The 13,055-nt window shown below is 47.8% G+C and overlaps 1 protein-coding gene and 1 long non-coding RNA gene across 4 annotated transcripts in view; one reads left to right on the forward strand and one right to left on the reverse strand.

Annotated features, from left to right (window-relative positions):
* Window positions 1-982: 982 nt before the first annotated feature.
* LOC112077775 (dnaJ homolog subfamily B member 1) lies at window positions 983-8,069 on the reverse strand. Its single transcript, XM_024144221.2, has 4 exons — window positions 6,993-8,069; window positions 3,698-4,032; window positions 3,296-3,565; window positions 983-3,048 (listed from the first exon to the last, which is right to left on the reverse strand). Exons 1-4 carry the CDS (start codon window positions 7,210-7,212, stop codon window positions 2,818-2,820), a joined length of 1,056 nt encoding a protein of 351 aa, XP_023999989.1. The 5' UTR covers window positions 7,213-8,069; the 3' UTR covers window positions 983-2,817.
* A 272-nt stretch (window positions 8,070-8,341) lies between these two features.
* LOC112077776 (uncharacterized) overlaps window positions 8,342-13,055 on the forward strand; it is a 13,517-nt gene continuing 8,803 nt past the window's right edge. For all 3 annotated transcript variants that reach the window (XR_011478284.1, XR_011478285.1, XR_011478286.1), the window contains exon 1: window positions 8,342-8,448. This is a non-coding gene — a long non-coding RNA (uncharacterized lncRNA). The remainder of the gene's footprint in view (window positions 8,449-13,055) is intronic.

The raw sequence follows: 13,055 nt of genomic DNA on the forward strand, positions 1-13,055 counted from the left end.
GAGCTTAGGCCTGGTAACTGCGCTTAGACTCCGGATCCAAAACTGGTTAACATGATGGTTTTGTTATGTTTTGCCAAGACTTTCTTTGTGCGCCTGCACCACGACTGACAAACAATATGTTTTGACCATGACAGTTTACAATACAGGGTTTCTCCAAGCAGTTTAGTCTCCTCAACTTGCTCAATTAGGGTTAAGTGAATGATTTGTGCCAAATACAAGCTATTAGTTTTCTAAATCATTTAGGACTTATTTCTTGCCGCCCATTCTGAAACTGACTGCAGCTCTTAGTAAAGCGCAGTACTGATTTTCACTGGCTGTGGCAGCTGACGTGTATAGTGTTGAGTCATCAGATCACACTGTTAAACCCCACTGGCTGTGGCAGCTGACGTGTTAGTGTTGAGTCATCAGATCAACTGTTATAACACCACTGGCTGTGGCAGCTGACGTGTGTAGTGTTGAGTCATCAGATCACACTGTTATAACACCACTGGCTGTGGTAGCTGACGTGTTTAGTGTTGAGTCATCAGATCACATGTTATAACACCACTGGCTGTGGTAGCTGACTGTGTATAGGTTGAGTCATCAGATCACACTGTTATAAAACCACTGGCTGTGGTAGCTGACGTGTATAGTGTTGAGTCATCAGATCACACTGTTTAACACCACTGGCTGTGGCAGCTGACGTGTGTATAGTGTTGAGTCATCAGATCACACTGTTATAACACCACTGGCTGTGGTAGCTGACGTGTATAGTGTTGAGTCATCAGATCACACTGTTTATACACACTGCTGTGGCAGCTGACGTGTATAGTGTTGAGTCATCAGATCACACTGTTATAACACCACTGGCTGTGGTAGCTGACGTGTATAGTGTTGAGTCATCAGCATACAGAGACACAGGCTGAGAAGAGGCCCCAGAGATCACACTGTTATGGCACGTTCAATACATCTTTCCAGAAAGAGAAACAAGGATCCGTTTATCTAGAAGAAAACAGACTTTATTTACTTATGAAAGTTATGTAGAAAATACATTCTGTGTATAGAAAACTGTTCAGAAATATAATACATACGTGGGAAATGTTTAGTAAACTAAGAAATCCTAAGTCTGGTTGCAGTTGTAGAAGATTCTGTCCAGGGTTAACGTTTCCTTAAAGGTATTCCTTAAATCTAAATGACATGATTTAAATATAAAAACTAGTTCCTGTTGTGAAGGAGAAATAATGGCCTCTATATTGGAGGTGAGGGATCTTTCATTTAAATGCATAGATCATTACAAAGCAAAAGGTGATATTCTTTGCTCGATAAACAGCTTTATATCAGTTTCTGGACAGTTCTCACTTGCTGCATCAACAACAAGTAGCAACAATACATGTTGTGTATAATATTGAGTAAAGAGGAGCGCTATGGGTTTAACATGAAGGCCTATATCTCCCATGGTTACTGTGCTAACATCCTATCTCATGATAGTACACAATCCAACAGTTGCACCATACAAAGCCCAGATCCTACAGCAAGTCACACATTCCAACCGTTTCTGTACAAAACGTTCACCTAGTCAGCTATCTCATACACACTAGCTGAAACACACACCTCTCACTCACACTTCCCTCCACCCTGTTAGTGTTGGCATCCTGGAAAAGTAAAGACCTTTCAAGCATAGAAATAGATTCAGCGTTGACTTGAATGGGAAGGCCGGTTCTATAGATTATATTTCTATGCATTCAAATAGCATTGTTTCTCTTCTAAACCAATGACTATGGGTATTATCAGACTATGGGTATTGATCAGACTATGGGTATTGATCAGTGATCAGTGGCAATACTTTCTATTGATTTCATCAGAATCCAGAACCATGAAAACCACCCATGATACCGAAACCCCTAGAATCGGTACATGAAGAGACGTCATCTGCAAAGAAACGCCCCCTAGAGATACAATCTGATCCCCCAGAACAGGAGTTCTCAGACCTCTCCTGGGGGACTCACAGACAAATGGATTTCATCTACTCAAGAGCCAGAACACCTGATTACATTAGTCAACCAATCATCAAGCCCTTGACTAGTTGAATCAGGTGATCTCTTACTCCAGTCTCTCTGGCAGTAAATGTCTTGGAGAGGGAGTCTAATAGAATCCATTCATTCTCACATCTCTCTCATATCAACCAAGCATCAATCCCTTGACTAGGTGAATCAGGTGAGCTAGTTCAGGGCTACAACAACGTGGTGTTAAATGTCTGAGGGTCCCAGAGGAGAGGTTTAGAAACCACTGCTAACAAGCCAATGGCTCTAGTCTGTACATGGAAACATTCACCAGTGGGGAAGTAGAGAGAAAGAGAGGCTCATACTAAAGGAAGCTAAACAACATGTATATGATGTTCTCTGGTTCTACAGTGCAGGAGTGCTGATCTGGGATCAGGTGCCCCCCTGTCCATGTAGTCACATGTATTATTATCTAAAAGGCTACACTGATCCTAGATCAGTATGCCTACTCTAAGATGCTTTTTGAATATGAGTTGCAGGTTTTTCCTCAGCTCACTAGTGGTTCTGAAGTGGACTCACGAGGTCCAAAGTGGCAGTTCTCAACTAAAGGACAAGAGACCCCGTAACGAACGTTGGCCGTGCGCAGTAGGTCACCTGATGGGTGTCGACGAACGATGGTGATTCAACACGCAGAATGGTCTGGAAATGAACAGAAAATGGCAGCGGTAAACGTTCTTTGGTCAGAGGCGATAGGGAGGACAGCCACCTGTTGCTTTTCACTGTTCGTCGGCTCCGTCCGGTTTGTCCTTAACAAGTTCATAGTTCATAGCGATCAGGACTAGGGTGGAAGCACCTGTGCGATGGTCTCCTTGGCACTCTGACTCAGTCTCTCCGGAAACGCCACCTCGTACTCCACCAGCAGGTCACCGCGGCGATCGGGCCGCTTGGGCAGAGGAAGCCCCTCCCCCGTGATGCGTCGTTTCATCCCCGGACGCACCACATCCCCTGTCGTCACGGTTACTGTCCTGCCGTCCAACGTGGGGGCGATGACCGTACAGCCGCACAGCGCCTGAAGGAGAGAGAGAGAGAGGGAGGTAGAGAGAGGGAGGGAGGGAGAGGGAGGGAGGGAGAGAATAGGGGGAGAGATGTTACACTTCAACACTTCATCACTCTAGTCTACGTACAAACAGTTGTCTGTAGGTTCAAGAATTATTGTCATTCTATGTACTATCAATTTGTTTTAGCGAGCACTCGGAGAACAACGTATACAAAAAAGTATATTTAGTTTAGTTAAAGTTCAGATCACTCTGCCTTACCTCTCTGAGGGAGACCTTGGCGGGGTAAACGATGTCAGAGCCGTCTCGCCGGAACACCGGGTGTGGCTTATCCTTGACCACGAACACCACGTCCGCCGGGATGTTAGTCGGYGTCTCGTCSCCCTCTTTAGGGAAGGTGACCTTCGTCCCCTCCTTCCATCCCTTCTTTATCTCCACCTCCAGGATCTTGTCCTCCGTCCGGRTGGTCCGTCGGTCTGCGTTCAGCCGCTTGTGGGAGATCTTCATTCTCTTMGTGCAGCCTGAGAGCACCTKKAAAAAGGACCACRATGGAAATGAGGCATGGACTTCATGGTGTTWTCCTAGACAACTTTTACMTTGTATGATGTGCTGTGTGTATATGGATACTTTGAATTGTCAAATAAAATAAGTCAACCAACCAACCTCCTCTAAGGTCACCCTGAGGTCGTGGAGCACGGGTGGGTCCTGGTGCTTCTCAACCATCTGCCCCCCCATCCCCCCTCCCCCCATCCCTGTGCTGAAGGAACGGGGGAACCCCCCCATGCCACCGCCCCCCATCCCGAAACGGGCGAAGGGATCATCAGTGTCCATGTTGTCCCCGTCTGGGCCCCCGCCGTTTCGGGGGAAGAACTGGTCGAAGGGGCTCCGGCCCCCGAAGAACTCGGCGAAGATGGCGTGGGGGTCACCCTGGAAGGAGTAGCTGAAACTAGGGCCCCCGGGAACACCCCCTCCTCCTGGGGGGCCTCCTCCCTTCAACCCTGGAGAGGAGAGGGAGAGTTAAAYATTTGTGGCTCTGGTCCAGACTTCTTTCAATAGAAGTTGTGTAAACATTTTCTATGTGCAGTGTCACCCATGGGCGTGGAAACAACGTGTCTGTGTGGAGGGCTAGATGGGAAGGAACAATGCGTCTGTGTGGAGGGCTAGATGGGAGGAACGCTCTGTGTGGAGGGCTAGATGGGGGAACGAGCGTCTGTGTGGAGGGCTAGATGGGAGGAACGCTCTGTGTGGAGGGCTATGGGAGGAACGCGTCTGTGTGGAGGGCTAGATGGGAGGAACGCTCTGTTGTTGGAGGGCTAGAGGGAGGAACGCTCTGTGTGGAGGGCTAGATGGGAGGAACGCTCTGTGTGGAGGCTAGATGGGAGGACCGTCTGTGTGGAGGGCTAGATGGGAGGAACAATGCGTCTGTGTGGAGGGCTAGATGGGAGGAACAGATGCGTCTGTGTGGAGGGCTAGATGGGAGGAACAATGCGTCTGTGTGGAGGGCTAGATGGGAGGAACGCTCTGTGTGGAGGGCTAGATGGGAGGAACGCTCTGTGTGGAGGCTAGATGGGAGGAACATGCGTCTGTGTGGAGGGCTAGATGGGAGGAACAATGCGTCTGTGTGGAGGGCTAGATGGGAGGAAACAATGCGTCTGTGTGGAGGGCTAGATGGGAGAACAATGCGTCTGTGTGGAGGGCTAGATGGGAGGAACAATGCGTCTGTGTGGAGGGCTAGATGGAGGAGAGGAGACGTCTGCGTTGGAGGGCTAGATGGGAGGAACGCTCTGTGTGAGGGCTAGATGGGAGGAACAAGTCTGTGTGGAGGGCTAGATGGGAGGAACAATGCGTCTTGTTGGAGGGCTAGATGGAGGAACAATGCGTCTGTGTGGAGGGCTAGATGGGAGGAAAATGCGTCTGTGTGGAGGGCTAGATGGGAGGAACAATGCGTCTGTGTGGAGGGCTAGATGGGAGGAAACGCCTGTGTGGAGGGCTAGATGGGAGGAACATGCGTCTGTGTGGAGGGCTAGATGGGAGGAACAATGGTCTGTGTGGAGGCTAGATGGGAGGAACGTCTGTGGTGGAGGGCTAGATGGGAGGAACAATGCGTCTGTGGGGGGGCTAGATGGGAGGAACAAGTGTCTGTGTGGAGGGCTAGATGGAAGGAAACCTCTGGTGTGGAGGGCTAGATGGGAAGAAGCGTCTGTGTGGAGGGCAGATGGGAGGAACATGCTCTGTGTGAGGGCTAATGGGAGGAACAATGCGCTCGTGGAGGGCTAGATGGGAGGAACGCTCTGTGTGGAGGGCTAGATGGGAGGACAAGCGTCTGTGTGAGGGCTAGATGGGAGGAACGACGCGTCTGTGTGGAGGGCATGGGGGAGACGCTCTGTGTGGAGGACGATGGGAGAAACATGCGTCTGTGTGGAGGGCTAGATGGGAGACGACGCGTCTTGTGTGGAGGCTAGATGGGAGGAACAATGCGTCTGTGGTGGAGGGCTAGATGGAGGCACACGCGTCTGTGTGGAGGGCTAGATGGGAGGAACGCTCTGTGTGGAGGGCTAGATGGGAGAACAGCGTCTGTGTGGAGGGCTAGATGGGAGGAACGCTCTGTGGTGAGGCTAGATGGGAGGAACAAGCGTCTGTGGGAGGCTAGATGGAGGAACAATGCGTCTGTGGGTGGTGGCTATGATGGAGGGAACAATGCAGTTCTGTGTGGAGGGCTAGATGGGAGGAACGGCTCTGTGTGGCAGGCTATGATGGGAGGAACAATGCATCTGTGTGGAGGGCTAGATGGGAGGAACGACGCGTCTGTGTGGAGGGCTAGATGGGAGGAACGCTCTGTGTGGAGGGCTAGATGGGAGGCTGCTGAGTGGAGGGCTAGATGGGAGGAACGCTCTGTGTGGAGGGCTAGATGGGAGGCTGCTGAGGGGAGGACGGCTCATAATAATGGCTGGAACGGACCAAATGGAACGGCATCAGACACCTGGAAACAATGTGTCTGATGGATTTGATMCCATTCCRCYMCAGTCATTACCATGAGCCCGTCCTCCCCAATTAAGGTGCCACCAACCTCCTGTGGTCTACAGTGTCTGTTGCTATACACGGAATAATGCAGCTTGACCGTTGAGTTATCTAGCCTGGTCCTTAAAGACAACTGATAAGAACACAGCAGCACCGTTGTAACCTCGGTCTCCTGTAGGTACTAGGAATACACAACCACACCATCTGTCGTTTGAGAAGCTCGCTGACAGGCTCGTGCCAAACTGTCAAAGTCAAACTCTCCGCCCCGCTGTGACGTCAGCGCCCGAACCTTCCAGTAGTGGGCGCGCACCTCTCCCTCGCCGCTCCGCTCTTGGCGTGCAGCCAATCAGCAGTGTTATTGTATCTATCCGTTTTTTTCCTTCTCCAATCTTATGATTGTGCTGCAAGGGATTCTTGTTGGAACTCGCGAATCCCTTGCAGCACAATCATACGAATGGAGAAGGGGAAAAAAACTGATAGATACAATAAGCCTGCTGTGTCTTGCCCTTTCTAGTTATAAAATATAGCTCACATAGGCTAAGAAAGGTAGGCTTATAAGTTGTTGCTCACACAGGCCAAGGAGGGTAGGCGTATGAGGTGTTGCTTGGTTTGTTTTAAGCATATAGCGTTTGTTTTTGGAACTTCTGTGGCCCAATGCGTTAGAACACTAGAAATACAACAACGATTTCAGCACCACTGAAGAAGAGTAGATGATCAGAGGAAAGAGGCAGGTTCTTGAGAGAGATCTTGAAATGCCTTTTCCCCTTAATACTCATCAAAATATCCAGCGACAATGATTCAGCTTTACATCTTTATAATCGCCGCTTTGAAATCGTTTCCGATAGGCCTACCTAACTAAAGCACTTGGAAAAACAAAGTGTATTTATTCATCACTTTCAATAATAACATGTTGCGTCTGGTAATTAAATAKAACACTTACCTTCTTCACCGAATCGGTCGTAAATGTCCTTTTTCTGTGGGTCGCTCAGAACGTCATAAGCTTCAGCTATTTCTTTAAACTTATCCTCGGCTTTAGGAGCCTTGTTTTTATCCGGGTGGTAACGCAGAGCCTGCTTACGATAMGCCTTCTTGATCTCGTCCTCCGTCGCTCCTTTCTGTATGCCCAGGACATTATAGTAGTCTTTACCCATGTTGACCATTTAGCTGTCGGTGTGTTTATTCCGAATAGCTGCGAGAAATAGTTTAAAGTTCCCTTGCTTGAGCCTGTGCTGACTGTCAATCAAAGTCACAAAAGGTAGACGGGTCTCTCTCTTTAAATGCGCTGGTCCGCTTGCAGGCAGTCTATCTATGGAATGGTAAATAAACGTATGACAGCCTAACCTGAACTGCACACATACTGTTGAAGAACGCTACCGTTCTGTCAGCTCAGCTCGACACTCCGCCTGGGACCCATTCTAGTTTATACCCGCGCAGAAAGTTCGAGAATGTTCTATCAGCATCAGGAAGAGTCTGAACGCAGCTCGGCTCCTGTCGGACGAAAGTTCCTGGGACCGACCACGCCTACTGGAGCGTCACTGAGTTTGAAAGTTCGATAGGACACGCCTCTGTAGTCTAGGAAACTCAACCACGCCTTCCTTGTAGAAATCTCACCATGTGTGCATGTGCGTGTGTGTGTGTGTGTGCGTGGCAGATACAGTGTTGACTCACTGGATGTATCAAAAGTACAAAGAATCGTGTTAGTGAACAAAAGGTATCACAATGTGTCTGCAAACTGCGCAGAGGAAAAGCTTTATGGATCCCCTGAACAAAACTGATGCCCTCATAATGTGGTTTGTCTGTCGCTTTTGTTGGAACTATAGGTTTAGTCCTCGCTATTCTTCAGGTTTAGAGGTACTATGCGTTAGGTTGAGCCCTGTCCTTTCTCAATTTAAATAATGACGTTATTTCAACATTACTAGCCTCTTCTTGGTCAAATACCCACAAAGAGGTCTAGGCCTATCCTTGGCAAACAGCCGTGCTGCTTTTGAAAACCACCGCTGACTCATCACACATGCCCAATATAACAGTCAGTAATCTACGAACTAAAATCGCTGATCTGTAAAGTCAGTATATCGCTTGCCCTGGTGTTGATAACATAAGATTTACTAACATAATCACCTGCTAATACAATTTACCCCGCATCTCCATTTGTCCAAACGGATCACTCCATTGTGGGAATCTACTCCCCCATTGGCTACAGTACGGGAAGTAAGGCATATCTACTTAGCTTTCCGACACATTGATTGGACGTGATATTAAAGAGGTAACCATTGGACTTTCCAATCATTGGACCAATTGGGGAYCTCAACGCTTCCTCTTGCTCTGATTGGAAGGCACGACCCGTCACTCACCTTGGATGAGAGCGAGCACAAACTGCCAAGATGAAGCATTACGAGGTAAGATAGTATCCGCTGTAACTCTAAACCTTTAATCGGGATTCTGTACATTATATTTCCGACTGTTTCATACCGGTGTTGTAAGATTGTCCGTTCGTTTCCCACCGGTCAGATGTAGGATGGTAGGACACGCTGGAGAACAGAGACTAGCTCACTCGGATGTCAAAGCCTGTGTGGTGTGCTTGTGGACTCTGGTCGAAGTTGTAGCCTACTTGCCTGCAATTCACACATCATGGACATAGCCTATCACTTCTACTTTCACAATAAACAGCGATCCAAACAGATAGGTTACTAGTTTATTTATCTATTTACCAGTCGTTATTTTCTCACAATGCATAAACTAGGCTGCGCCACCGCTGGTGGATTGGAACGCGGAATATTTCTTATCTCGGCATTGTTGCTTCATTGCAGGGCAGCTACTATCATTGCAGGTGAACAGTCAAGTGCGCAACAAATCTAACCTTGTGGGGAGAGTTGTGTCGTAAAATAATGTAGCCTCTTGGGTAGAAATGTTGACCGTTACACTACTTTACTGTATGAACATAGAGACCACTGCGTCTCATATCAGACTGACTGACATTGTTGATCTRCATAAAGGAGAGTRAAGTGATGRCACAACTAGGCCTAGCTTAAATCTAAACTCCTATTGCACATAGCCTCGTAGACTTAGGTTTTTCGATCACAAATACGAGACAAAGTTATATGGTAAGCAAGAAAGGCTGCATGCAATGATGTGTATTTAATCATATCAAAGCCCACTGGTTCATAGCAAACAGGCAATAATGGTAGTTACTATGTCCTCTGTAACACATGACCAMCTTCACTCTCATGRCTGTATAGGCAGACAGACCCATAGACATGTACCTCTACATGTGCTGTCCTTGTGGCTCTCGCAGACCTAATACACACAGATCTAGGACCTGATTAACCCCCACTAAACCTAACCTTAGCCATTTGGGGGTAATCACATACAACCTGATCTTAAATCAGTGTCTAGAGGGGAGTTAATCCTCCTACAGTCAGATTTTAAAACCGATTTCTAGACTGCAGGCTAGCTAGCTACAGCAGGTGTTGTCATGGCTGCCAGGACTGAAGCTACAGCAGGTGTTGTCATGGCTAYCAGGACTGAAGCTACAGCAGGTGTGCCGACCAAACCCAATGGRCAGGATGTGAAGGAGCCAGTTTGGGGAGTTGTGTAGAGTTAAAGTGCCCCGACCAGTGGGTTCCCGCCCCCCCATGTCTCCTCCTCCTCATACCAGACCTGGGTTCAAATAGTATTTGAAATCGTTCCAATACTTTGAGAGTGTGCTCTATCTAGAGTTGTAGATGGGTATCTGTTGCAGCTATTGGACTATTCCATTGGTCTGTTAAAGCCCGGCAAGCTCAGTCAAGCAAATAATGTTTTTCAAAATAATTTCAAATAGTACTTCAACCCAGGTCTGTCTGATACCTATATGCACTGGGAGGTTATCATACTTCAACCCAGGTCTGTCTGATACCTATATGCACTGGGAGGTTATCATACTTCCAACAGTCTGTCTGATACCTATATGCACTGGGAGGTTATCATACTTCAACCCAGGTTTGTCTGATACCTATATGCACTGGGAGGTTATCATACTTCAACCCAGGTCTGTCTGATACCTATATGCACTGGGAGGTTATCATACTTCAACCCAGGTTTGTCTGATACCTATATGCACTGGGAGGTTATCATACTTCAACCCAGGTCTGTCTGATACCTATATGCACTGGGAGGTTATCATACTTCAACCCAGTCTGTCTGATCCCTATATGCACTGGAGGTGATCAATTCAAAGAACTTTCTGTCTGTCTAATGTAGTAATTGAGGGGACAGAACAGCTTGAGAGGAGCTGGAACCAGCTAGCCTGCTACAATGTAACCTAGTGTTCTGACAGAAAGGTCCACAACTCTTGGAGGCCGTAGTTCGCTAACATACAAGCAGGCTACAGTCATATCTACATTAGTCTGCAGTMAGCCCAATATAAACATGTTATTGCACTGGTAAGATGTGCATTTGACTATAGAATACATGTTGGGACCGTATCAAAGCATCATTGGCCATCAGGGAAGGATTGCTAACAATCAACAAGATTACTGTCTGCATCCATCTTGAATCCAATTGATCKCCAATSAATACATTTATCACAACACAAAATCACTGCTGATGTAGTTATAACACATATCCACAAGGTGGAGCCAAAGCWCTGTAATAGTAAATATAGACCTAGGCATGACACCTGCTGCTTCGCTGCACTGACAACACACACATTGGAGAAGATGGACWCTCATTCCACCATACCACAGATCTAGGATCAGATTACTATACGCACAATGCTAATATTAACCATTCGGGTGGTAGAATATACCTGACTGTAGATCAGTTGCTAGTCCACTCCATCAGCATCAGGTCTGTCCATAGAGAACGTTGTGCTAAGCTCACAGTCCACAAGAGGAGAGGGATCATTTTTTAGAATTTTTTAAAACAAGTTATTTTTTTTCATTTCACCAATTTGGACTATCTTTTGTATGTCCATTACATGAAATCCAAATAAAAATCAATTTAAATTACAAGTTGTAATGCAACAAAATAGGAAAAACGCCAAGGGGGTGAATACTTTTGCAAGGCACTGTAGAGTTGTATGGTTTTCTAAACTTTGAAATCAATGGTTTTTGTTTGATATACATTTTGAAAGTGAAAATCTGAGTCTACGCAATTCCATTACTGTAGAACTGCCCAGTGCTTTAGTCCACACACACACACACACACACACACACACACACACACACACGCCAGGCATGGTAGGATTTCTCTAGCTATTTAAACACCCCCCCTTCCATCGCCTCTACCCCCTGTCTATATAAAGACCCCCCTGGCCTTTCCTTGTGCTGGGGTCTAAAGCAATACTGGATAGACAACTGTCATCGCTGGGGCAGTGTTAGGGTAGGGCTGGGGTAGGGGTAGTGTTTAGGGTAGTGTTAGGGTAGGGTAGTGTTAGGTTAGGGTTGTTAGGTAGGGATTGGGTAGTGTTAGGGTAGGGGTAGTGTTAGGGTAGGGGTAGTGTTAGGGTAGGGCTGGGGTAGTGTTAGGGTAGGGGTTAGGGGAGAGGGTAGTGTTAGGGTAGGGTAGTGTTAGGGTAGGGGTAGGTTAGGGTAGGGCTGGGGTAGTGTTTAGGTAGGGCTGGGGTAATGTTAGGGTGGGTAGTGTTAGGGTAGTGTTAGGGTAGGGTAGTGTTGGGTAGGGTAGTGTTAGGGTAGGGTAGGGTAGGTTAGGGTAGGGATGGGGTAGTGTTGGGGTAGGACTGGGGTAGTGTTGGGGTAGGACTGGGTAGTGTTGGGGTAGGACTGGGGTAAAACGTGGAGCTCTAGAGTAGGACAGCATTGGAACTAGCTAATTCAAGACTCGGGTAGTAGTGCAGTTGGAGTAGTGCTGTGCTGCCATGATTGAGTGTGGGAAAGACAGAGGGATTGGTAGAACACTCCAGCTCATTATAGTGCACTACTACTAGGGGTAGTGTTAGGGTAGTGTTAGGTTAGGGCTGGGGTAGTGTTAGGGTAGGGTAGTGTTAGGGTAGGGGTAGTGTAGGGTAGGGGTAGCGTTAGGGTAGGGCTGGATAGTGTTAGGGTAGGGCTGGGGTAGTGTTGGGTAGGGCTGGGGTAGTGTTAGGGTAGTGCTGGGGTGTGTTAGGGTAGGGGTGTGTTAGGGTAGGGTGTAGTGTTAGGGTAGGGTAGTGTTGGGTAGGCTGGGTTAGTGTTAGGGTAGGGTAGTATTAGGGTAGGGTAGTGTTAGGGTAGGGTAGTGTTAGGGTAGGGCTGGGGTAGTGTTAGGTAGTATTAGGGTAGGGTTAGGGTAGGGTAGTGTTAGGGTAGGGTAGTGTAGGTAGGGTAGTGTTAGGGTAGGGGTAGTGTTAGGGTAGGGGTAGTTGTAGGGTAGGGTAGTGTAGGGCTGGGGTAGTGTAGGGCTGGGGTAGTGTTAGGGTAGTGTTAGGGTAGGGCTTGGATAGTGTTAGGGGTAGTGTTAGGGTAGGGGTAGTGTTAGGGTAGTGTTGGGTAGGGCTGGGGTGTGTTAGGGTAGGGTGGTGTAGGGTAGGGCTGGGGTAGTGTTAGGGTAGGGGTAGCGTTAGGGTAGGGCTGGGATAGTGTTAGGGTAGTGCTGGGGTAGTGGTAGGGTAGGGTAGTGTTAGGGTAGTGTTAGGGTAGTGTTAGGGTAGGGTAGTGTTAGGGTAGGTAGTGTTGGGGTAGGGATGGGTAGTGTTGGGGTAGGACTGGGGTAGTGTTGGGGTAGGACTGGGGTAAACGTGGAGCTCTAGAGTAGGACAGATTGGAACTAGCTAAATTCAAGACTCGGTAGTAGTGCAAGTTGGAGTAGTGCTGTGCTGCCATGATTGAGTGTGGAAAGCAGAGGGTTCGTAGAACACTCCAGCTCATTATAGTGCACTAATAGGTTCTCTCTCTACAGGTTGACAGTGGTGTATCTCCAGTCTACTGGACTCTGGCTCTGGCATTCCACACCTGCCTTCTCACTCACACACAGGTCAGTGTTAATGATTATATTATTTCCTGGTTGTAATAAGCACAGGAAATGC

This window comes from Salvelinus sp. IW2-2015, unplaced genomic scaffold (genome assembly GCF_002910315.2).
Source record: "Salvelinus sp. IW2-2015 unplaced genomic scaffold, ASM291031v2 Un_scaffold4910, whole genome shotgun sequence".
Lineage (NCBI taxonomy): Eukaryota > Metazoa > Chordata > Actinopteri > Salmoniformes > Salmonidae > Salvelinus > Salvelinus sp. IW2-2015.